The 27,729-nt window shown below is 32.6% G+C and overlaps 1 protein-coding gene and 1 long non-coding RNA gene across 3 annotated transcripts in view; one reads left to right on the top strand and one right to left on the bottom strand.

Annotated features, from left to right (window-relative positions):
* LOC130446686 (potassium voltage-gated channel protein Shaw-like) overlaps positions 1–20,256 on the bottom strand; it is a 43,718-nt gene extending 23,462 nt beyond the window's left edge. Inside the window, exons 1-2 of one of the 2 annotated variants that reach the window (XM_056783072.1) lie at positions 20,069–20,256; positions 776–999 (exon numbers count right to left, since the gene is read on the bottom strand). In XM_056783072.1, the coding sequence (XP_056639050.1) occupies positions 776–969 (194 nt within the window). In that variant the 5' untranslated portion in view covers positions 970–999; positions 20,069–20,256. The remainder of the gene's footprint in view (positions 1–775; positions 1,000–20,068) is intronic. The other variant, XM_056783071.1, reaches the window with a different exon arrangement.
* LOC130446688 (uncharacterized) lies at positions 88–27,665 on the top strand. The gene is made up of 2 exons (XR_008910176.1): positions 88–370; positions 26,958–27,665. It is a non-coding gene; the product is annotated as an uncharacterized LOC130446688 (long non-coding RNA).
* The last annotated feature ends 64 nt before the right edge of the window (positions 27,666–27,729 follow it).

A 27,729-nucleotide genomic window follows, 5' to 3' on the forward strand; every position in this document is an offset into this window, starting at 1 on the left:
AGAATTATAATTATTCATATCTGTGATTTTATTTTGAATTATGTAATAATATTTTCAATTAAACATCTATTTACTATTAAACATCTATCGATTTATTTAATTAACTATTCATAACAAATTATAAATTATGATAATATTGTACTGTAAAACACATGTGCCTAAAATAAGGTTGCGTAGAGATAATTTGAGGTTAGGAGCTAAAATAGAGGGAAATAAACTTTTATAGTAAGAAGTTATGAAAGTTGAGACGTAGAAATATTGGAAAAGTTTTATTAGGTGCAAAATGTGATTTGTTTCTTATGGACATATAAAGTGAAAATGTGATTTGTTCGATTACTGGTGTATTTTACCAAATAGATTCTGTTTACAGGTAAGATTACAATCCCAACATGATTATTTAACAATTAAGATGTCGTTCATATTCACGTTTTTTTGGTCCATAAATATTCCAACATAGCATGGTTGAAAACGTTGCTAGTTTAAGAGGACTTAAACTGTTTATAACATTTAATGATAATGTTTTATAACATGAAACTTTAAGATCATGTAACTAAATGAAATAGAACTTTTACTCTCGGAAGTTTTTGTAATGGTAAAAGGGGCAAAGCTTCGTGGAATGTATCTATCTAGGCCGTAAGGCGAGGTAAGGGTCTATTGATATCAAATTAATTCAGAGAAGATAATTTTCTATATTCCTTTTTTTACCAGCCGCCATTGCTTTGAAGTTGTTGACCTATCTGCACGATCCACTAGTGAAATGAAATATAATTTTCACCTGTAATAATTCAAAATTTGAGCAAAAACTCCCGGGTGTCGATCGAAAAAATATTCGTTGAGAATAGGATCGTAATTAGCGAGTGCCTCCGTGAGCCTAGACAACCTTGTAGCTGGAATTTTTTTTAAAGTCGCTTTGTACGTTTCGTATCGTATTCCACCGACGTTCAGTATAATACGATTCTCGCCGTCCATTCTGCCATCGCTTTATCTCGAAAAATATCTCTGAAAAAGAAAATTATCAATAACTTATACGTCTAAAAAGTAACAGCCTTTTAGATATAGGATAAAAGATACGCGTAAAATAACAAATATATTTCGGATTGTCTTAAAGACGGTCAAAATTGGCATTTTATGAGCCCAAACAAAAATAACCACGTCAAAAATCAAGGTGTTGTGATGTGGTTTACCATTCATTTCACTGAATTGACCATCTAGAGTCCTTACGTGAAGTAATTTATCACAAATAACCGGATTTGTTGACAAAAATTAATGTTTCGTGACATTAACGATTTGAAAGTCATCTCACAGCCAAATTTAGTTCCCTGTGACTTTCTCCTCTTTTCGAAACTGCAAAATCCGCTTCGAGGAACGCACCGTGAGTCAATGAAAACCGTAAAAAGTATGATTTACTTTAGATATTGAAGGATATTCCAGCCATGGCTTTTTCGTATCAATCTGAATCAAATATCAACGAAATTATCCAAAGGAATGTGAGCGTACCTCAAAACAACCGTGGATCGAAGAAGGTCGTTCAATTTAATTTTCATTATAAATGATACCCAAAATACGCCCGTCTGAATCAATTCTGTTTTGAATATACAAAAGCGGGATATAAAAATTTCCATATTTCTTTTATTTCGACTGAATTAAACCACGTCTCTTTGAAAAAAAAAATAAAAATACGATTCCCACGTGCCATAACGGTAAATCCAGGATTAATACGAGGGAGATTTGTCGGAAGAGATTGACAGTTGATTTCTGACGTCATCTGTCATATTTTCACATAAATCTGTCAGATGAATTAGTTTTAATTTTCGTTTTCAATTTCCGAAGAAACTAATCTTGTAAATAACGTGATATGCAGACAATACATTGAAAAATGTTATATAAAAATATTTATATAATGAATTCATATAAAACGAGAGATTTGACAATAATGTAAATAATATATTTATATCGGCCGTATTATAAAACTCGTTGTATGGTTTTCTAATTAACTTCTATTTAAATTAGGAATTCTGGAATTCTGCTGCCAACGATTTTGAAAGGCTTTGAGAGATATTATTATCAACCATATGATGTTCTCACTATTTCCGGTTCTTGTTAAATGGGTGCATCAGTCTGTAATTGATCGCAGTGGGTGAATAGTAAGCTCCCAGTGAATACGATATTATAATAATGAGCTAAATACTTAATACTATTATGATTCAAATTAACACATTCGACTAAATTATTGTGATTCTCTCTATTTCTGAATAATTCGATATTTCCATATATTAGAATGATTACAAGGGGTGTCTGAAAAGTTCTTAACTTAAAAAAGAAATAAACCATTTTACACTATTTGGAATACTGAAAAACTGAAACCAGGTATCTTTAAAGAACCTCAAATATGTTAATTTGTGAAAGACGCCACTATGAATGATGTGGAAAGGCTTACGTGGAAATATTTCCTCAGAAAGCATAAGGCTAACAGCTACGTAGATTTATTAGAAGATATGCTGGTTGGATTCAAAGATTTTGGCTGAAATATGAGTTACACTATTCAACAGTCACCTAAATCAATTCCAACATCATTTAGGAGAACGTTACCAACAAGAATAGATACCAAGACATTCTTATTATGGCCCAATACTGCTGCTGGGAATTATGCTAGATTTCCAAAATCGAATCCATTTGGTGTTTACACTGACAGATGCTCTCTTGCCAAACACGTTTTCTATGAAGATCATTCTATGTATTATAAAGCTGCCAAATTTTTAATAACTGGAAATAACTACAAAAACGCTTATTTTTAGAAACAACATAGGTTTATAAAGATGATAAGCGTATTAATAAAAAATTGATTGAAATAATAGCAACCAAAATCAATATTTATATCTATTATCACTTAGATTTTTTTTTCAATTAGATGAAAAAATTTATTATGCTGCAATTCTCGATTTTTTGATCAGCCATTTCCAGTTTTTTATATAAATTAGTTTATGAACGTTATATATCCGTGGGACTGTGGCAATCAAAACCCAAAATATGCTGTTTTAAATATATATATATATATATATATATATATATATATATATATATATATATATATATATATATATATATATTCCAAGCTTTATTTTAACTATCTTTCCACTATCAGGGACTGAAATTATGGTCGAAATATGATGTGAAAATATGAACATTGCTTATATACGAGGATGGTCCCTGGCCCAACAAATAAAACCCAAAATTATATACAATTTTTCAACGTAATCTCCTCCATAGCTCCAAAAACTTTTCCCAACGTTGTTCAATAAGTTCGATATCCTTTTTTTTTTAGTATGGAAACAGAAAATAATCCGACGGGGCTAAATCTAGCGGATAGGGTGCATGGGGTAGCAATTCAAACTTTCAATTCAATAATTTAGTCTAATGCAATAAGGAATGTGCTGCTGCATTGTCTTGATGGAACAACACTCGCTCAAACGCTGCAATAAGTTCGCAAACGCGGCACCCATCTTGTGCACAGCTTTCTCATGTCCAAATTTGTCGATTTTTTTCAACATTTCGGGAGTCTTTACCTCATTTGGTCGACCACTGCGATGCGGTCTTCGCAGGTTGTATGCCTTGTTTAAACTCTGTGAAGGAGCAGTTTCACCAAGAGTAGAATCTAGATATATTGGTTGACCTACACATAACGATAACCAATTTTTTGCTGACAAATTCACTGAAATATTGATGGCTTCCAAACAAATACTAAACAACGTCGCGGTATAATACATTTTTCTTAAAATTTTAAATTCGTTTGGTTCAAAATGACAATAAGACAAACTTATTTATTTTAGTTGCTATTTAATTGTTTTTTTTTTTTTGAAATTAGAATACATACAACGAACATGTATGAGAAATATACGTTGCTTCTAAAAACCGACGTTTTTTCAACTATTTTCAGTTAAAACTTTGGCAGATTTATATATCCACAGAATAACTTTCATACAAAACGTGCTCGGCTAGTGAGTATCGGTCAGGGTATAATTTGTTAGCGGTAATCCGATTGGCGAGCGACTTCATACATTTTTTTATCACAATTTAAGCAAGGAATTTCGTAAAGTTTATTATTTAGTGGTTGGCTTTCTATATTTAATTAAATAGTATAATTGGAATTAGTATTAGAAGTATTAAAATCTTGGAATATACACATTGATTTTTCATTGCCACAATCCCACATGAAAAATTTGTTTTGTTATTTATCTCGGAAACTTCAGCTGCTTTTTGGTTATCGTCATGCTTAAAATTAGATATAAAATCCGTGGTTATAGATCAGTGTTTTATAATCATTGAAAGTACAAGTTCACATTACAAAATTATCGTGTAAAACCAGCTTTTTATCTAAATCAAAAAAGTATTAACTACTTATTATCATTGTCTATTTAACAACCTATAAACGTAGGCGTCTTTTCTACACACATTCCGATCTAAAAATTCAATTCATTCTAAACAATTCATTGTATCGACTTCAAACAAAAGTATCTTGATTAGTGACTGTATTAGAAAATTTATTTTTAGAATTTAGATAGTATACAGATTGTCCATGTCCAAATTACCAGTTAGCTTAAATCGCTTCCAGATTATTAAATTCTACAAAACACAGAAGTTCGGAAACAACTCAAATTTATGAAATTTGTGTGTTTCGTTTGTTATTTATCATTTCTAAACAAAAATTACTTATAATGAATCATTTAAATTCGAAATTTCCAAGACCCAAATTGTATACATTTTATTTAACCAACTAATCTAAAGTTATCTATCTAAAAATAAATAAAATCGATCAGAATCAAATAAATATTATAGTCGAATCTAAATATCTTGAGATATACCAGTTGCCGCGAATATATAAATTTAAGTGGGTTTCAATCAATACGTTAATTTTAATGGTTGGATTTACAGTTACACGTTCGAATCATGGTCGATTAGAAGTACCATCAAACGCAATGTTTTACTTATATTCAAACAATAAACTTATAATTACAAATATTAGGCTCGTGCGTTTAAAAATAAACCGAATACTGGTTCGATGATGAAAGTTCGATAACTAACTACCTGATAAAATAAAACTTAGTCCCGCGCGCCTAATCTCTAGAAGCAGCGTAGCCTTGTATGTTGTTAAAGGAACTGGCTAATGAAGACCTCGAGGAATATGTATGAGAATGTCCAAGCACCAGTTTGGCATACAGCTACTTAAGGTTGGTCCTTTTATAAAGAAGTCTGACACTGAACTAGTTATTATCCCGAGTTAGAGTCTCCTTAACGTTTCCAACCAAAAAACGCCTCGCTTGTAAGTAAGAAATAGAAGGGGGTGACATGAGACCGTGTTGAAATATGTTGGTTTTTCCTAAAACGTGTTAGCAAGTATATCGGAAACGATTAAGTTAATTACAGGCTAGATTTCCGTATCATACCAGTGCCAGATGGTAATGAGGTTTGGTATGTAAGATGAGGTAGGGGGCGGTGACTCTAAATATGAAATATAACATTAGCTGGAGGCGGAGCTATGCGATTTTTTGGCCACATACGTAGCTAAATTTATAAAGGTATTTGTCATTGCGTAACCTGAGGTCTTGGATTCGAATCTAAAATCGAAAAAGAAAACAAAAATTAGGTTAGGTTAGGCTCGTTCTAGGTGTCGTTCAAACTTATTTCTTTTCCAATTATATGTCGTTTATGCGATTTTCTCGGTTGAAAACATTTTTGCTGTTCAATTACAGCTACATAATCACTTTTTCATAACTTCGCCCCAGGGGGATTAGAAAAATGTGACAGCATGTGACAAGGACGGAAGAAGGGGTTCAAAAGTATTAAAATTCGTGTGATGTAGTTTGTGGATGGCCCTTCACCACGTTAGGTGATTCGACTCCAGGAAGAAATTGTTACGTGTTAATCCATCCATACTTGGCTGACCGATACTTGACCCAGGAAATTCCAAGTAACCCTCGTAATGTCCAAATAGCATATAATTAAATTAATGCTCCCCCATATATCTGACCTTGGAAAAATCAAAAACCTTCTACCCGATCTTTGTTCCACGAACCCGGGCGAGGCGTTTATAATCGTGTTTTTTCTCGAGACCGCGAAACCGTTTCCGGAGACTTAGCTATATACATATAGTTTTGTTTAATGTTCTAAATGTTCTTGATTTTAGGTCTCTTCTGTTTTAAAATTAGTTTTTTTTAATAATTTTTGAAAGATTGATAAAAAATTGACGTTTCGACTAAACTTCAGTCTTTATCGAAATATGGTATTGACAGTGACAGTCGAAACGTCAATTTTTTATCAATCTTTCAAAAATTATTAAAAAAAACTAATTTTAAAACAGAAGAGACCTAAAATCAAGAACATTAAGCATTAGAAAGGTCTAAGAAATAAAAGAATTATATAATTTTGTTAATATATTATAGTAAGTCTGGCCAATCTATTTTCAAAGGTAACTTTGGAGGTAGAAATTTATAGTGAAGAAAATGTGTAAAATACGCGTAGACACCTATGGGATATAAGTTTATTATTAAACAGCAATCTCTAAACTGAATCGAGAATACGTGGCAACGTCCTAAACATAGGTGGAATGTCAACTGCAAATAATTTATTTATCAAAGCAATTTCAGTCCTAAGAATGAATACACAATCTTGTAAAGACAGATGTCACGTATGTATTATATTAAAAATATATTTTATATACTTTGACTCGCGATGTAACATCAGTGGAGGGTAAAAAAAATTTAAATAAAAAGGGTATATCCGGTAGAAATTTGTGAACCAACACGATTAAGGCCCGGTCACACCGTGTAACATTTGACAGCTTCGGTATCACCCACTTTCGAATTTCTAACTGAAAAATGGTATGTCATGATAAAAAATTTGATCAAACCTGCTAAATACGTATATGAGAGGAATAGATTGAGATTGTTCGATTGTCCTTGAAAATATAATATTTTGTTAAAAATTCCAATTCTAAAAGATGAAGCACGTGATTATGACGAAAAAACCACGGCGGTTTTCGAAATTTCGACAATTGACATCAGTACCATGACAAAAACTAACAATAAAATCAACATAGTAGAGTTTTATCAAATCACCGCTTCCGTATATAAAAACGAAGCTAAATGAAGACGACTTACGAAATGTATATACGAGGATTATCCCAAAAGTACGTATATATCATATATTTCAAGTTTGAAGACGCCATGTTGTTTAATATTTGTTTGACAACCATCAAAAAGTGGAAACTATCAACGGCGAACGCATTGCAACGTTTGAGGGAAGAAATCAAGCAAAAACAGACGCATTTGGCTAAGAAGAAAGTGTCGTTTCTTCAAGGCAATGCGCCAGCTCATACATCTGTTATTGCAATGGCTAAAATTAATGAATTAAAGTTTGTTTTGCAACTTCATTAACCCTATTCACCCCTCGGATCATTTTCTATCCCCAAACTTGAAAAAATGGCTCGATGGTCGAAGAACTTCGCTGGGAAAAGTGTATGGAGCTAAAAGGAGATTGCGTTGGAAAAGAAATGTACTTCTGGAACGATCCTCGTATATTTAAATTTGGATAAATTATTTACAAAGTGGCACGAAGTATTCAAATGACGAATTTCCTCGTCTACGTTAGGTTTTGTAAATATTTACGTCTACTGTTTGTTAACTAAACAATTTTCCTACTCATTTCCTTTCTAAGACCGTTTTCCTTTCTTATATCCCCTTCATGTACGTATTCGATGTTGACAGTATTTACCGAGCGGTATTATCTTCGAAGCGTTTCCAGGAGTAAATATTTGTCTTAAGGAAATCGGTCTTTTACATAATCCCGACACATCTTGTTTCACCAAGGGTACTGGGTCATCACATATTTAGTAACCGGACATAAAATATTATACCTTGTACATAAGACGTCGCGTTGACCTAGATTTCCCATCTTATATATAGAGTTAGAGCTATAAAGCAGCCTTTTACTCGTTTGCGCTTGGGGAAATGAGCGAAAGTGAAATTTCGTTTATTGAAAATTGTACATTTACTTTGAGCCACTATGTATCGTAAAATATATTAAATAAATACATATTGTTTTACGTGATTGATCATACTGTACAAAACAACCATTCTAATTTAGTGCTAAATGCTAAATTTTGTATACCCCTCGTATACGAGTAAGATGAGTAAGTGAGTTGTAACGGAAAATTATTATTTTATGAACCAGTGTGTGAATATTCTATTATACACTTGGCAACATTGTCAGACAGACAGAGAGAGAAGAGAGAGTGTCGCGGTAATTTAATTGGGGGAGATAGGGACGTTTTTATGTGGTATATAGTTTTTCTTTGAAATCTGACCCTGTTATAGGAAACATTTTTCTTCTGCAAAACGAGGATAATTTTTATGTTGGTATGGCTTGTGCTGTTGAGTGATGACGTTTCCAGAAAGGATTGTAATCCCGGTGTAGATATAGTTGAAAATTTCGCGGTTGAAAAATAGATTTACGTGGCTCTGTCATATTTTTTAAGAAAACGATTCAATTCATATTCAAATTGATGAACTGCTTCAAAAATCTCATTGTCCGTAAAAACTATATATTCAATCTTCTTTGACATAAATATCTTGAGTAAACTTTTTCTAAAATATTCGATAACACGGCCAACAATCGTTTTAATTCCGTTTTTAGTTCATATTTATATTCATAAAATGTCTCGATAGCTATCACCTTAAAAATAACTTTTATACTGCAAAAAATAACACACACTCTATCATAGTATATTGTTATTCTTTTCTACCTCATTAAATATCAAAATATTATGGAGACATAAAAATATTTTGTTGTACTACCAAACATCAGGATGGTTACTTTTTAATAGCCCACCGTATATACCTGTAGAACATAAATCAAGACGGAATCTAACAAGCATAATTTACAGAAACATTAATCCACCTTGTATATTAACAAACGGATGAGATTTCTCAATATATAGATATAATTAGTATTAAAATCATTACGATTTCATCTACTTGTTTTTTATTTTTTCCTTCCCGCTGAAAACAAATTTTTAGTTTATTGCAAATGTTTATATATATAAAAATAATGTTTATATTAAACTTTGCACTGCTTAGTTTCATCCTCATCAAGATATTAACAGATTCTAAGAGTAATAAATTCGTCGAATCATTCATTAAAATTTGGAATTTATTTCTAAACTAACTCAAATTTTAAGGCTGATTATTTCTTAATAAAAACACATCTCAATAAAATGACATACAAATATTTTATCGTTAGTTACGGTTGTTATAATTTTAATAGATTTTATTATCGAATAAAAACATAACACTTAAAAAAATAAAACGCAAACTTATTTTATCTGTAACCGTTAAAATTTCCTTTACATCACTACAAACAATTTCGAGTTAATGGCGTCTCTATACGGTTACGACAAATTGAATTTCCTTTTGTGAGTTTGACATGCTATTCTTCAACATGAAAACATCTCGTATGATTAATGACTCAGAAACAACTTTAGATAAGACGACACGTAGATAAAATGTCACATAGGGAAATACGTGATAAATTCGGAGTAGTATACCATTTTTTATTTCATCAGATCATATAAATCTTATAAGTAAAAAGTAGGTTCACTTGAAATTATGCAACACAACAAGCATCTTTTACATTTAATGACAAACCATTCACTAGCGGTGTTGCCATATGGTCATTTTTTTCAGTAACTAAAATTAACGTATGTAACAGATCCGACGAAAACGTGACTCATGATTCATTTAATAAAATTTAATTACTTCTATAACATAGTTTCCTACAATATTAGAAACAAAAATTAAAGCAACAAGTGAGTCAATCTCGTTAGGGCGTGGAATGAAATTTAAAAGAACTTGACAGTTATGTCACGTGTTGTTTTCAACATAAATAATAGATGCGGTGAATTAAGCTATAAGATTATTTGGTAATAAAAATTATAATCTAAACATAGATGTGCTCGATCGACTTGAAACTCATGAAAAGCAAGACAATTTCAATAAAAGCTGAAGAAACAACGAATTCACTAGGTTACAAAAAAGCCACTGAAAATTTGCAACATCGCGAACGTCTAGTACTTCGTATACATATTTACTAGTCCTTCAACTGCGCGTGAGTATTCAGCCGATTCACGATAATTAACGAAAAATTCTCATTTTTTTTCCGAAAAACTGAAATATGCATTCATTGCGAACGATATTAACTTTTTAAATTATTATGAGACTTAAGGTAACGCTGTTGGAAATAATTGCACTGCAAAGACTGACAAAGCTAACCTTTTGTAACATCCTGTATATAATTGTATGAATCCCTAGTTGTATTGTACGTTAATACGTATTTATGAACTGATTTTTTTTATATCTATCAGTACATATATATTGCATTAGTGAATCATCTTAATATATTTGGGATTGTGTTTATCAAATTACATTTCAATATAGACGTGATTGCTTTTTATTGATTAGATTTAAATATAACCTGATGGAAGTGTTAGTCTTCCGTAGTTTGTTTTGAAATAGCGAGTCGGCAATAATAAATCAATGTCGGCTGAGCCAATTTACCACGAAACTTTGAATACATATTTAAGTAAAACCTTTCATAACGACATATAATATCAATAGTCTATTTGAGAAAAAAACGCTCAAATTAAAGATGGAATTAACAAAAACAATTATTATAAAATCACACTGACTTTTCAGACAAAACAGAGACAGATATACGATAAAAGGCGCTGTTGTCTAATCTACAGACTTTCACTGTATTGTGTTAAGGTATACAGTACAAAAAAAGATTAATTATTTACTGTTTCCTGTTGTAGTAATGAATATAAACGAAAAAAGTAAAGTTGCTATTATTATGAATAACATAATAAAAGACATAACCAGTCATCCATAAATTAGAATGCAAACGATCTGCCAATTCTTCCGTACGTTTTTAATTGAATATAAAAGAAGTAAGAACTAATAATAACATTAAACTTTTCATATTCTTGAGTCGTAATTTAGGTTAGGATAGAGTTATAGTTGGTATTATTATGAATAAAATAAAAAATAAGGACACTAATAAACAAATTAGAATAAAACCAATGTGTCAATTCTTCTTGTATCCGTTCTTAATAGAAGATCAAAGAAGTAAGAACTAAAAAGTTGAGAATATGTGTCAATTCGTCTTCTATATGTTCTCAATAGAATATTAAAGAAGTAAAAACTAAAAAGTGGGGCAATTCTTCTTCCATATGTTTTTATTAGAATATCAAAGAAGTAAGAACTAAAAATAACATTAAATATTCCGATTCATAATTTAGGTTCTGGTTTGTATTATTATAAATAAAATAAAAAATAAGGACACTACTAAACAAATTAGAATAAAACCAATGTGTCAATTCTTCTTCTATCCGTTCTTAATAGAAGATCAAAGAAGTAAGAACTAAAAAGTTGAGAATATGTGTCAATTCGGCTTCTATCTGTTCTCAATAGAATATTAAAGAAGTAAAAACTAAAAAGTGGGGCAATTCTTCTTCCATATGTTTTTATTAGAATATCAAAGAAGTAAGAACTAAAAATAACATTAAATATTCCGATTCATAATTTAGGTTCTGGTTTGTATTATTATAAATAAAATAAAAAATAAGGACACTACTAAACAAATTAGAATAAAACCAATGTGTCAATTCTTCTTCTATCCGTTCTTAATAGAAGATCAAAGAAGTAAGAACTAAAAAGTTGAGAATATGTGTCAATTCGGCTTCTATCTGTTCTCAATAGAATATTAAAGAAGTAAAAACTAAAAAGTGGGGCAATTCTTCTTCCATATGTTTTTATTAGAATATCAAAGAAGTAAGAACTAAAAATAACATTAAATATTCCGATTCATAATTTAGGTTCTGGTTTGTATTATTATAAATAAAATAAAAAATAAGGACACTACTAAACAAATTAGAATAAAACCAATGTGTCAATTCTTCTTCTATCCATTCTTGAGAAAATATCAAAAAACTAAGAAATATTCTATAATTTCATATCAAGTTTACTGTTATGACGTTTCTATATTAACCAAATCAATGTCGTTTGCACATACGCGTTGTCCTTTAAAATTAAAATTGTTAGCTGAATAAATACGATCAAAAGGTATGTTAGCGTAGAAACAAAAAAGATAATTAAACATTGTTAGAACGTAGAATGAATGGAGTGCGGACGTATCTGAAATTTTTTAACGAGTCTTTGTATTATAGTTATTATTAACACGTTCACATTAACATTTATTTGTAAGAAAATTTTTACATAGCTTTAACAACAGAACTTATTATATTATCTCATTTCTTCCATTCGCTCAGTAGTCGGTTGGTCGGACAGCGTTGCCAGTTTTCATGAGTTTTGAATTAATTCTGGCGTGAACATACTCCCCGCGTTGAAAGCATAAGGATGGCTTTCAAAGGTCAACTGGAAGGGGGCAGATTTTTTGAAAGCTTCTTTTGATGATTTCTCCAGAGGGAGTTCTTATAGAAGCGACCCTAGCGATACCGTCAGGGCCTCTATGGAGCTTGCTGATTCTACCTAATAACCACTGAGTGGGCATAGTGTTCTCGCCTTTCACTAAAACGAGAGAATCTTCTACTAGATGGCCTTGGTTGGACTTCCATTTGGTGCGTCTTTGGAGCTCCGCAATGTACTCAGATTTCCATCTGTTCCAGAAGTGCTGTGCTAATTGTTGTACGAGCTGAAATCTGGAAAGTCGATTCATTTTTATGTCGGTGACATCTTGATCAGGTGCTGCAATTATTGGTCTTCCAATCAAGAAGTGAGCTGGGGTAAGAGGTCCAAAATCGTTGGGATCAGAGCTCAGTGGGCATAAAGGACGCGAATTCAAAATCGCCTCGATTTGTGCGAGAACTGTGGCAAATTCTTCAAATGATAAATGAACTTGGGTCAAAACGCGCCTTAAATGATGCTTTACGCTTTTGACAGCTGCTTCCCACAAACCTCCGAAATGAGGAGAGTAGGGTGGTATAAAACTCCACTCTATATTCTGAGAGCTACATTTCTCGATTATAGTGTTGCTGCCATGTTTTAGAAAATCCTTTAGCTCTCGCTGTGCCCCGACGAAGCTTGTTCCATTGTCGGACAATATTTTTGATGGTTTGCCTCGTCTAGAGACAAAACGATATAGCGCCTGAATAAATGATTCTGAAGAAAGGCTAGAAATCAATTCCAAATGGACTGCTTTAGTTGATAAACAAATAAATACGCCAATATAACATTTACTTAAACGACAACCTCTACCTTTCTTATCGTTAATCATAAATGGCCCCGCGTAATCAACTCCCACTATTGAAAATGCACTAGAAGGATTAGTTCTATCGCGCGGTAAGTTGGCCATAATTGGCTGTATGGTTTTAGCATTGAATTTGAAGCATTTCACACAATTCTTAACAGTCTTTCGTGCAAGATTTCTACCGGATATAACCCAGTAATTTTCTCTTATAGTGCTTAAGAGCAGCTGAGGGCCGCCATGCAATAGGCGTTCATGTTCTTGTAAAAATAGTAGCTTTGAAAAATGATGCTTTGAATTGATCAAAATTGGATGCCTTTTGCCAAAGGAGTAATTTGAATGTTTTAGTCGCCCTCCTACGCGTAGCAAACCATCGGGTTCTAGAAAGGGACTAAGACTTAATAGATTACTATGGGAGCTCAAAGGCTTGTTATTTTTCAATGTTTCAATTTCGGTAGAATACGATTGAGATTGACAAATTCGAATGAGACATTTTAGAGAATCACTTAACTCCTGTACTGTAAGAGAACCGCCTCTTCTGCGATTTCTCTGAAGACAATTATCCTTAAATCGTAAAATGTATGCCATTGTTCGTTGCATTCTTGAGAAATTTGAAAAACGTTCAAAGGGAAAACTCAGAGTAGGGGGCGCAACATTGGTCAGAAGACTGGATTTAAGTTCAGGTAAATCATGAAGCACCTCCAGCTTGTCATTGGGCCAAAAACTTGGGTCCTTAGCTAGCCAAGTAGGGCCGCGCCACCACAAATCAGAGTTTAAAATTTGACTAGGATATATTCCCCTTGAAGCAATATCTGCTGGATTATCGTGGGTGGGGATGTGCCTCCAATCGGCGTGTTTAGTGAGAGACTGAATTTCTGCCACTCTATGGGCCGTGAATGTTTTTAGCAGATTCGGGCTTGTGCGTACCCAAGCTAGAGTTATAGTTGAGTCCGACCAAAGTGTGAAAGATTTGAATTGAATTTTCAAAGCAGTTTTAGCTTTATCTGTTAGGCGGGCTAGAAGCAATGCTGCGCATAATTCCAACCGCGGGATTGGTATTGTTTTTATAGGTGCCACCTTTGCTTTGGCGCATAACAGGGATACATGAACCTTTTGATCGGAATCAATACTTCTCAAATAAACACAGGCTCCGTAAGCCTTTTCCGAAGCGTCAGCGAAACCATGCAGTTGTAATTCAACAGCATTCTTGCAAATAGCTTGTCTGTTTAACTCAAGATCGTTCAAAATAAGAAGCTCCTTCTCCAACCTTACCCAATTTTCAGATATAGCTTTTGGAATAGCGTCATCCCAAGCTAATTTATTTTCCCATAATTTTTGCATTATCATTTTTGCGATAATAGTACATGGGCTTAGTAAACCAAGGATGTCGAATATTTTTGATATAGTAGATAAAATTGTGCGTTTTGTGACCTTTGTACCTATAGGATTGGTATGAATTTTATATTGAAGCTTGTCGTTATTGCAAACCCATATCAAGCCTAATGTTTTTGTTTTGCCATCATGCGCAAATTCTAGTATATCGGATTTTAAATCATTTGAACTTATATTTTTGAGCGCGTTGGTGTCGTTAGAGCACCATTTTCGGAGTGCGAAACATCCCGATTTAAGAGTGTCACTTATCGCTTTACATATGTATTGCGCATGCTCAAGTGTAGGTGCACCTGTTAACAGGTCATCTACATAAAAGTCGTGCTTAATGATTTCGGCTATTTCCGGGTTCATTTCTTGAATATCCTCAGCGAGTTTAGCTAAACAGCGTATTGCAAGATAACTGGCAGAGGCTTGCCCGTATGTAACGGTATTTAGCTGGTAGACTTCCAGGTTATCACTCGGATTTTCGCGCCATACAATTTTTTGCAAATGCCTTTGCTCGGGCGTTATTGAAATTTGCCGGTACATTTTAACTATGTCTGCCGAAACTACATAGTTATATTTCCTAAACCTTAAGACTATTGATAGTAAATCGTCTTGTAAAACGGGTCCAATGACTTGAATATTGTTGAAGGATAGACCGTTGCTAGAGGGCGCTGATGCATCGAAAACTACCCGTAGTTTTGTGGTCAAACTCTCTTCTCTCAAAACTCCGTGATGCGGCATGAAATATTCGAAGCTTGAATCATTGCCGTTACAAATTGTCATATGGCCTAGCTCTTTATACTCGTTCATAAATTGTATATATCTGCTGTGCAGCATTGGATCTCTCCTGAATTTTCGTTCTAATGCATAGAAACGTTTTTCGGCTTGAGCTTTCGACTCACCTAAACTAGAAGGTTGTTGCTTCAAAGGTATAGTGACTGTAAAACGTCCGTTCGCGTCTCTGGTAGTAGTTTTGATGAAATTGTCCTCGCAAAATTGTTCATCTGGAGAAAGTTGTCGCGTGCTAGATATTTCCTCGATTTCCCAAAATTTGGCTATTGAATTTAATAATTCCTGGTTTATACTTAAATTACAAGAAGCCTTTTCAACGTTGTTAGTACTTATTTGCCCAGATACAACCCAACCTAGCACTGTATCAATTAATAGCGGCATATTTTTTCCTAACGAAATTTTGTTATTGCTTAAAATTGTCCAAAATAGGTCCGCGCCAATGAGCATGTCTACTGGTCCGGGAATATTGAATTGTGGATCAGCTAGCTTTAGATCACCTGGAATCGCCCAAGATTGCGTGTTGATTCGACAACACGGCATCACACTTGTAATCTCTTTTAGAATATAACAATTGCCATGCGCTTTAAAATTGGTATGTATAGATTTAAATGAAACCTTACACCTTTTACTGACCTTTGAAATATTGTTTGAAATTCCGAAAATTGAAAGATCTGTTTTATGTGTCGCAATATTCAAACGCTTTTGCAAATCCTCCGTTATAAAGGAAGTTTGAGAACCACAATCTAATAACGCTCTTGCTTTGTGAAAATTATTGAAATTGTCTGAAATGAGTAAACAGGCGGTAGATAATAGCACCTGCCCCGCCGCTGGTACCACTACGCCACTGCTTAGTGCTGCGGAACTTGAGCTCGCGTTGTCCGCTATCTCGAGTTTTTCATGCAAAATTGTATTGTGCCAAGCTTTACACACTTTGCAAGGCCCTAATTTACACTGTTTGACAGAGTGACCCGAACGCAAACAGTTATGGCAAAGATTTGATTTTTTGACAAAATCTTTTTTTTGTGTTATTGTTAATCCGAGAAACTCTGCACAACGATATATTGAATGCTCTTTCTTGCAATAGGAGCATGTATATGTACTTGAGGTCAATGACCTTACTCTACTTTGTTTATTGAATTTATTTTCCTCATTACTAAATTTTGAATCTGATTTATTTAAACTGAGACTGTTCTTTGATTCTAACATATTAAGAAAATTGGAACGTTTTTGTAAAAATTGTAGGAATTTATCTAACTTTGGCAATTCTTCCTGATCTCTATTTTCCCTTTCCCATTCAAGGTTTGAGCTAGTATCTAATTTATTAGTAATCCAAAAAATTAGTAGAGGATCCCAATTAGTTATATTTTGCCCCAATTGTTCAATAGATCCCAAATGTTTGTGAATATCGTCAGCTAAATTTTGTAGTTTTTCAGCTGTCGGTTTTTGTATATTTTCTAATGAAAAAATAGCTCTAATATGTTCATATATTAATTTTTTAGTATTGTCAAATCTTTTTGAAATTGTGGCCCATGCCACTTCATAATTGTCGGCCGTATATTTGATTTTGGAAATGGACGCCGCTGCTGTTCCTCCTAGTGCACTTCGCAAGTAATAAAATTTTTGAATATTATCTAATTTTTTACTATCATGAATAAGGCTTTTATATGTGTCCCTGAATTCTAACCAATCTTCAAAGTTTCCACTGAATTTAGGAAGTGATATATCCGGAAGCTTTATACCCTCGTTTTTACAACAAGCTTTGTCTGAAATCACGCTAAGATTTGTATCATTATCGTGATTATTGTAGCTTTGTAAAATGTTTTTAGCAACAGCGATTGCATCATAATATGAATTTTCAAATCTCTCTCGTTCGATTAATTGCTCATCTAAATTTATATCATCCTGTAACTCTATTTCTAATTGATATGATTTGAATTCGTCAAGATAATTTTCGGCATCACGTAACCTATCTTTTAATTTTGTAACTTCTGTTTGGCTTAAATTAGATATAGTTGCAAATTCATTTACCGCTTTTGTGAAAATAGTTAACTGAGCTTTAATTACACCTCTTTTCTTTATTAGTTTGCCAAGTTCTGCCATTTTATATTGTCAAATTGTTCAAGCACAAACAGAGAAGCTTTGAAATCGCAAATGGAAAGAAAAATTCGGAAATAAATAATTTGGAACAAACTCACTCTGATTTCGGTCGAACTGCCTGATTCTTGCAATTGAACTAGTCGGCCAGTTGAGTTGATGTCTGGTCGCCGTGATATTGTATCGACTACTTGTTTGGTCGATCACTTTGCACTCGTTGATAGTTGCTTGCAGCACGTGGTAAATTGTTTTTGGGTTATAGTTGTTAATAATATATTGTTTATTGCGAATTTTCACTGGTTTTGTTTATAATCCGCTCGTAAGGACCATTTTTTGTATTATAGTTATTATTAACACGTTCACATTAACATTTATTTGTAAGAAAATTTTTACATAGCTTTAACAACAGAACTTATTATATTATCTCATTTCTTCCATTCGCTCAGTAGTCGGTTGGTCGGACAGCGTTGCCAGTTTTCATGAGTTTTGAATTAATTCTGGCGTGAACAGTCTTTATTCCGTAAAGTTTTCTAATTTTTTGACGAGCAGCGTGGAAACTTCGAAATCTCTTTTTAACGGCAGTTCGTCGACATTGTTTTTTCGGTTTTATCAATCTACCTAATAATGTCATTAAATTTGAATCGTTAATTTAGAAAATTGTCTACCATCATCTGCATTATTATACAGGATGTCTCAATTTTGATATATATGGTTGAAATTATCCATGTATTGAACAATATTTGGATTTCTAGAATGTGTCCAGTGTAATAGTCCGGTCAAATTAGACCAAAAAAATGGTTGTGAAGCTACAAACTTGTTATTAGAGTTAAAAATATGTTAAAAAAAGTTTAAAACATTATTATTTACGAATTTTAAAAATAAATCACAGGACCCGTACTTGAAAAATAATGTCATCAACGTCAAACGTCTTTTTCCGCGATTTTTAGCAAAATTTTTATAAAAAAAGTATACAGACAAGATCTACAGTTTTCAGGTAATTTTTTTAAATAACTTACAGTTTGGTGAGAAAAAAAAACACAGAATACTTCGAATAGAGCTTTCTTTTCGAATGATTATTCAATTGGAATTATTTATGAAACAACCTCTACATCTACCTTTGTTTTCATTATTATCTAAGCCGAAACTCCTGTTTCAATTAATTCATTATAATATTTAATTAGAAAGTTGAAATGAATGGAAATCGCAATAACAAGTATTCAAAACATCAAAGTCAAAGTAAGATCGATTATTTTAATGAAAAAAGTGTCGAATCAGAAAGTGAATAGAATGAATAACGATGCGGACGAGAAAAATTTATCACGAGTAATTTCAGAATATTCAAATTAGATAAAAATTTAAGAACAAACTTCGACTATACGAGGATGGTCCCAGAAGTATCTGGACTAAAAATTTTGTATTTATTTTTCAACGTAATCTCCATTTAGCTCCATACACTTTTTCCAGCGGTGTTCAATAAGCTCGAAACCCTTTTTATAATAAGAATCGTCCAGCTCCTCAAAATACCCATCAACTGCTTCAATGTTGGAAAATCTTTGATCACCGAGCGATTTTTTCATGTCTCGGTACAGAAAATAATCCCAGGGTGCTAAACCAGGCGAATAGGATGCATGAGGTAACTAATTCATTAATTTTGGCCATTGCGATGCATTAAGACCAAAGCGATTCAGAGTTGACCAGAAACTTGCGACAGCTTAGATGAAAGGTCGCTGACCTGACTCTGTTTTACAGATATTACCACTAAAGATGATCATCCGAGCTATCCAACATAAAGTTATCAAGAGCAGTCTTTTTTAGACAGGCTAAACGTGTCTCATGAATGCCGAGATCGCCTTCAGACGCCCAATTTATCCTTTTTTGTTTTTGAAGATGTACGAACCAGTGGAACCTGATACCAAGGCACCCGAACACTACACAATACAGAAGTTTGAAACCAATATCCAGAGGTATCTCCACACTGAAGCACCACTCGAGCTACTAAAGTGTAATAAGGTTTGTTGGCCCACGGGTATTAAATTTATAAACCGCTAGGTCGAAAATCTATTGAAAAACTGCTTGGAAAACATTCGAAAAGGTTTAGCTGCTCAACAAATGTGATGGATATTAACTACATGAGTAGAAAATATGGAAACATAGTCCCATAAGTAAATTAAATTATGCTCATGGTTGTCGTGTGTTAAGTTTCCGGAATATTTTGTGGTTTAAAGCTAGATAATAAAAGGTTCGTAGCTCCCTAGCGCCTATTAAGGCTAAACAATATGAAATAAATTGTTCTGAAACTTCCACCCACATCAAATTGTCTGTATTTGAATTCTTGGAGATTCATTCAAGCTTTAGAATCGAACAAAAATTTTTAGAAGCTTAAATAATTATTCATTGAATGTTTTAATGACTTATAGTCATTCATATTAATGGATTATAATAAAACATACAAAAAAATTACGAATTTAGTTACTAAATTTTCTCGAAATACCTTATTTTTAATTAAAAGATCGTATGTACAAAAATCGAGTCACTAAAATCATCAACAGTTCGTATCCACGTTTATCGTCACTGATTTTCGCTGAAATTACCGCCGGTTGTTGCAAGCGCCGCGTCTGTTTGCAACTGAGCATCGCGACGGAGGCGATGGTCCATTACTCCGGATGCTGGCCGCTTATTAGCGCATATTTCGATGTGATACGCGTGAGGAAATTCCTCAATTTCGATTATTTGTCAGGTAACGCAGTTTACGAATCGGATAGAATTGTAATGAAAAAAAAAATCTACCGGTGCTGTAAAAGGCTATTATAGTAGATAATTTATCAGTTATCGTGATATCCCAAGTGAACCATGAATTGTTACGTGTCGAATGGATTTGCATGTGTTGAACCGCCATAAATTACTATCCAAAATTGATGAAATATAACTTTTTATTTCTCAGTGTATTTAAATTGTATTTTAAGTATAACTAACTCTAAAGACATGTTTCTCAGTGTATTTTACTTAAACTATAATTTTTTTACTTTTTACTATAAGTAAATCTAAAAGCATTTTTTCCAGTGTATGTAAACTGTGTTTTATCTCCTTTCTACTGTTCTCTGTCTGGAATTGGCCACCCTGAAATTCGTTGTGGGTATTCAGCCATATTTCTTACAATTTTTCGAAAAAGTACAATGTACGATGATGCGTGGAAAAATAACTTATTTGTTGCCCCCACGTCTGCTCTCTGCGGAGATATTCCCATTTCCACTAAATGGATTCACCCAGAAATTTAAAAAAAAATACATTTATCATTATTTCAAATTAATTTTAGTATATTCATACCACTTTATTTAATTTTACGCTCCCAGTATTATATCTCAGTCTTCCGGGTCGTTAACACTGTTGTCAAGACGAATAAAAACAATAATTAGTATAAGAAAGTGTCTAATTGTGGGTTGATTTCTCTTTATTTATGTTAATTTTTTATTCTTTAGCTATTTTTTCCTGTTTACGTAATTAAAAAACATGGATTTTATTTTTGGACCAACTCGTATGTATTTAAATATACAATAACAATAATTGTATAACCCAGCTTTTCATAAAACTCAATCATCACATATTTCTTGTCAGAATTATAGCGTTCAATAATTACAATGAATGATTCATGTTTCGATATTTCCAATCACTCAAACAAATTTTCAAGGCGATTTAACAATAAGAAAAGATATTATAGCTAAACAGAGACAGAAAATTTTGTTATTCTCGTACATGACGCTTTCTTCAATTAATTTTAAACAAGTTTATTACGGTTAGTACAATTATCAAACTATCTAATAATTCTTGAATAAATTCTCCCTTAATGCATTTTCAAAATCCTGATATTATCGTTATGTTAATATTCATCGGCAATATGATCTCGAATATATTTTGAATATAGGCAACTCTTTATACAGAACTACATATAGATTGTGGTTATGAACAAGCGCTGCCATCTAACTACATTATTGTTAACTAAATCGTGTATATTCAAAACTTTTTTTCTTAGAAATCGATTCATTCGACTTTTTCTACGAAATATGAACTATTAGTGCGGCAAATATCTAATGTTACCGTATTGAATGTTTTTTTAAGAAAAAAATTATTGAAATATGATTTATACCTTATAATATGTCTACTTTTACATAGTATAGGCAACTCTTTATACAGAACTACATATATGTTACGAACAAGCGCTGCCATCTAACTACATTATTGTTAACTAAATCGTGTATATTCAAAACTTTTTTTCTTAGAAATCGATTCATTCGACTTTCTACGAAATATGAACTATTTATTAGTGCAGCAAATATCTAATTTTACAGTATTAAATGTTTTTTTAAGAAAAAAATTATTGAAATATGATTTATACCTTATAATATGTCTACTTCTTTTACTAATTAAATTATATCAATTTAGATTATTTTCGCTTAAATAGCCATTAGTTTCATCTCTTTTTCAATACTATTCGTTGTTTTTAATCTAATAAATCATCATTTACGGATTTAATATACAATTTGTTTCTAGTCATAGCCTCAAAACCAGCTTATGCATTTTAATCTGTCAATAGATTAGTTACTTTCCGTTCTATGGAAGTTAGAGAGAAAGGGGAGATACTTTATTTATATGATAAATAATAGTTTATTAATGGAATATGGTATAAATGTATATGAATTGAAGTATGTGGAGCTGAAAAATAAACATTTAACGCCCACCCACCAGTGTTGGTTGGTCTTTTTCACAATCGAGACCATCAACTCCCGTTGACAGTGAACAGTGACAGATGCGAAATATATTAGGCGTTATTTATTTTATAACTGTTGGAACATTCACTTTTACTCCCGCATATTACAGCGATATATACTGAATTTTGGGTACGGTGCACTATCATCATTACTCTTATCCCCCAGATAAAAGAATTATTTTGGGAACACGTGCACCTAAAGTGATTTTATTTCGAATTTTCTCTCTCATAAGATTTAACATTTTTTTTTAAATTTCTCTTGACGCTAATGCTGCGCCACCTTTATTCTACGAATTTCCACGGATACTTTTTATATAGAGATTGTCCTCCTTCTCTCTACCCTCCACACTCCGTTTGAAAAAAAATTTATACCATTTATTAGATAAACAAAACTTAATATGAATATTCAATACTTACAACAGGAGACTTGATAATGAAAAGAAGCTTCTTCGATAAGATCAGATTCTATTTAATTTTTTTTGTATATTATATTTCTATGAACAAATATATAAAAGTATGATATCAGAATTGATCATAACTCGTCCCATCACACAGACCTACATATCAGTTCTAATATACAGGGTTATTAATTAATAAGACAAATAATATCTTTATCTCAGATGTATCAAGTACTTTGAATTTTTGTAATTATACATTTCGAAAGATTCAATTATGAGTTAATTAAATGAAAAAAAAAATGTTTGATTGACTTTTTGTTTTATTTACACTTTTCTCCTTTCAAATTGTTAAGGTATTTGCAACAACACAGTAGAAATAGTTGTGACGAAGATTCTTTGAAGGTCAAAGGGAGTTTTGATTTTAATATGGGCAACATGTTCGGTAGTGAGGTTTTGCTACCCTGGACTGAGTATTTGGAAGCAAGCACGGAGAAGAAGTAATTCGAGAGGTCTTCATGTCTAACAACTGCCAAATTCCTGATCATTATGAGATGTTGCTAGCGTAGACTTGATATTTGAAAGCAAGCCAGGTTAAGATGTCATTGGAGAGGTTTCCAGGTCAAACAACTGCGAAGGTTCTGTTCAGTAGTGAGATGTTACTATCATGGTCTTGGTTTTTGAAAGCAAGCGAGGTGACGATATAATTGGAGAGGCCCCCAGGTCACACATCTGCCAAAAGTCTGTTACATAGTGAGGTTTTGCTACCCTGGACTTGGTATTTGAAAGCAACCACGGAGAAGAAGTCATTGGAAAGGTCTTTAGGTCTAACAACTGCTAAATTCCTCTTCATTATGAGATGTTGCTACCGTGGACTTGGTATTTGAAAGCAAACCAGGTTAACATGTCATTGGAGAGGCCCCCATGTCAAACAACTGCGAAGATCCTATTCAGTAGTGCGATGTTGCTACCGTGGACTTGGTATTTGGAAGCAAGCACGGAGAAGTCATTGGAGAGGTCGTCAGGTCTAACAACTGCCATATTCCTCTTCATTATGAGATGTTGCTACCGTGGACTTGGTATTTTAATGCAAGCCAAATTAACATGTCATTGGAGTGGTCAAACAACTGCGATATTCCTGTTCGGTAGTGTGATATACCTACCATGGACATGGGTTTGGAAGTAAGCTTAGTGAAGATGTGATAGGAGAGGTCTCCTGGTTGGACAAATGAAAAATCCTGTTTAGTAGTGACAGGAGGCTAGAGTAGACATGCTTTGCAATTGGATCAGGTGAAGATACCATTAGATCCGGTTGGATAGACTATGGGTGTTCCAAAAAGGGACGTTGTGATTGTTTGATACCGGGAAATTTGCTAAAGATGGGTTCAAGATGGTAATGTAAGAGTTCAATAAGTATTTAGTGCCTCGTCAATGGTAAACAGCCATTCCAGGAGAAAATATGGGGTAGTATAACAAGGATATATAGTTTTCTTATTTTTCCTGCAACTTAGATTTTGTCTATATAAGTAAGAAGTCATCGTATATGCAAATTGTAAGGAACAATATTTTCAATAGAGCTACGTACTTTCGACCCAATTAAATTCTTGAATGGTGTGGAGCATTGTCGATTTTATGTATAATCAAAAAGAAAATAAAACAAATATTGGTAGTAATTGAATTTTTATTTAAAAAATCTCATATGAAAATAAATGTAAAAATACGAATTACCTCAGAAGAATTTCTTCACGAGAATGTTTCCCCATGTATACCGCGCATGTGTGCATTGTTCTGGTGCAAAATATATTTTTTTCCTATCCAGATGTGATCGTATTTTTCAATACCCTCATTAATCCAATCCAATAGTTTGGCTTTTATCATTTTAATGATAAAACTTTATTGGAGAAGTCTCCTTGCTCTTTTTTGGCGTCAATGCACTTCAAAGTGTTTTCTGTCGCTGTTTTTTTTTCTGGGGTGTTTGATGCTCAGACACAACGTAGAAACTTGTCCATGTCGCGACTAAACTCACAGACGTCGCGACCTACCATTGTAATTAAGGCAATAATGAAGTTTACTTCAAAAAATCGTAGGTCATGTCGAATATTAATCTGAGCTAAGCGACAATACTGTGTATCATTCACCCAAAATTAAAGCATTACCCTATAAATACAAGAAATTTTATTCTTATCATCCTGTGGTGTTTACAAGACCTTAAAGTGGCCTTTCCCCTAGGAATAAGATGCTACAACTCCCAGCGTCTTTCTTCTAATTGAAAAGTAACTTGTATCATAATTCACTTTCCCAATTAAATTGTAATTAATGAGAAATTGAATGTAGCAAGTTTCAAAGATCCAAACGTCATTAACCTATAAAATAAATCAAATTTCTATTTCCGAGAAAGCATACTGGTTTCAACCTGATCTAAACAGTGTAATCGTGAGTGTTGTTCAGTATACATAACCTCTTTTACTTCATTCGATGTATCTCTCAGAAGCTTCAGGTTGCAATTGATAAATAGGACCCACAAGTATTAAGAAACATTTTTACTCCTTTCAACAACGTCATATCTCAAAAATCGGCAATTTCGAGTTATGACTATTTTCTGATTTCTGAAGAATAGTATGTCTTTGCAAGATCGTTATATTCTTAACTCAATACTTGACCTCTAGAGACCAGTAGTGCGGTTTCTGCATTATAAAATATTCCATCAGTGTTTATTTCAAGAGCGTCACAAGCCAGTTGGTCTTGAGTGGTTAAGGAAGAAATGTCAGTGCCTTTTAGTGCAAAAGAGGATTATTTCTTCAGAACACAGTATTGGACAAAAGGTAAGTACAATTTCTATTCTAATTTTTGTATCAAAATGTACTTATTGGATTTAGGACAGTATTGTATGGGAAATGAAAAGCTTATTATTCTGTTTTATACCTGATTTATGACGTTCTTGTACAGTCAGTTTATGAAATGTATTGACTTATGACGCTATTGCCTCATACAAAATGGTTTTTGATCAATTGGTTTTGTGAGACTGTTTCAATAAAAAGTCGGTCGCTTATATTGAAAATGTGCAGGTTTGTTTTGAAATATGTCATTATTGTCAGTGGAAAAACTAATATTTTACGTCGTCACTGAATGTAGTTTGCTACTTTATGGATTGTCTTCAATTAGTAATTAACGTTTCTCATTTTCAGTTTAATCATTATGATAACGTCTCGAGGGAAAAAAATGTTAGCCTTAGCTTTAAACGTCGATCAAAATGAAAATTTATCAGAAAGTGGAAGTAAGAAAATTTTAAGTTATTTAGACTATAATATGAGATTTCATAATATTCATTTCATGTTCATGAACTTTTGTATGAAGACTTCTTCGACTTGAAATGTTTAGCCTATAATACGGGTCCTCTTCGTTTAGTAAAAAATAAGCAAGAACAACCAGTCAAATGAGCCTTTTTCCTGAGAATAGTGCAGCGAACGTGTCACCAGAGGCAGCACTAATAGTAGGGCCAAACATAAAATATTTACATGCAAAGCAATTGTATTTACGTGATATTATTTTATTATATAAACATATAAATCTGATATAAAAAAATTTTTTTAAACTTGTATAATGCCAACAAAGCATTGCAGTTTTGCGAATTGTACGTCGGATAATCGATATCCAGAAGAGAATGTGTTTTTTATACCATTTATAAAGCCTCATGTTGATGAGATTAGATTTAATAAATGGATACATGCTTCGAGGAGGGTGGATTTAACAGTACAAAAAATTAATAAATATTCATATGTGTGCTATCAACATTTTATTGGGGGGAAAGGTCCTACTGAAGAAAATTCAGATCCTGTTTCTGCAACAATTAGTAAAGTAAGTAATAATAAATTTTTTTTAAGTAATGTTTTTGATTAGAGTAAAATAAAAATTTTTTAATGAAATATGAATGATTTAAGACGTAGTAGGCATGAAACAATTCTAAATAAATAAAAATAAGGTAAAAAATACTATTTATTAGCAATACACATACTGATTTAGTAATTTCTTACGTGTTGCTTTTTTTTATTTTAAGGTTTTTGCTATTTACTGGGCTGATTGATTACTTGAGAAAATAAATTAATGTCTGCTAGCGTCAAAGTCATAAATGATTGACTATTTTATGACTGAAATTATGATAAAATGAATAATTTTAAAAACTTTCAACAAAATTTTTCCAACTAACAAACTTTTAATTTTTATAGAAACCAAAAGCACGAAACAAACGTCCTTCAACATCAACAAATGATTTTCTGGGCAGTCCGCTTCAAAAATAAAAAAAAAAAAGAAAGATGTTGACACAGAATCTTCAAATCCAATCCAGCAAAATGATACTCAAGATGTTCTATTAGATAACAGTTTAACTCCTGAATCCATTAAGTCACCGTCAAGTAACGGAGAACACACCAATAAATCCGTAACTCATGCAGAAAGTCAAACTTGCATGGAAGTTGAAAGCATTTTTGTAAAAAAATTACAGAAAGAAATTGAAAAAGTTACGAAAAAACTAAATACATCTACATCTGTGATATACTCATGTATGATACCGTAACAAAATGAACGGGGAATCTGTTTCGACGGAAAGGTTTGCCAATTATCATTAGGATAGAAATTTGTATGAATGGGTAATGTTGTAGAAGAATTTGTCACTGTTGATCCAGATGTAGATGCTGATGTAACTGTTAAAGATGCTTGCAAGCGTTGTTTTTTCTTGACTAGCCATATTCCTTTATCAATACCTTCAAAAATAACTCCTTCTCTTCCATTATTTATACAGTCGTTGACCCTATTGTATACCAACAAAAGATTACTAAAATATTAAATACTAACTAACTGATAAGTTTATCACTGAGAGTCATCATCTGCATATGTGTGCGAAATTATTTTTAAAATTAATTAAATGAATAATAAATTTTTAATTGTTGATTACCATTGATTACAATAGCATATAACCTCTATTTTTTATTAAATTATATT

Source organism: Diorhabda sublineata, chromosome 7 (assembly GCF_026230105.1).
Source record: "Diorhabda sublineata isolate icDioSubl1.1 chromosome 7, icDioSubl1.1, whole genome shotgun sequence".
NCBI lineage: Eukaryota > Metazoa > Arthropoda > Insecta > Coleoptera > Chrysomelidae > Diorhabda > Diorhabda sublineata.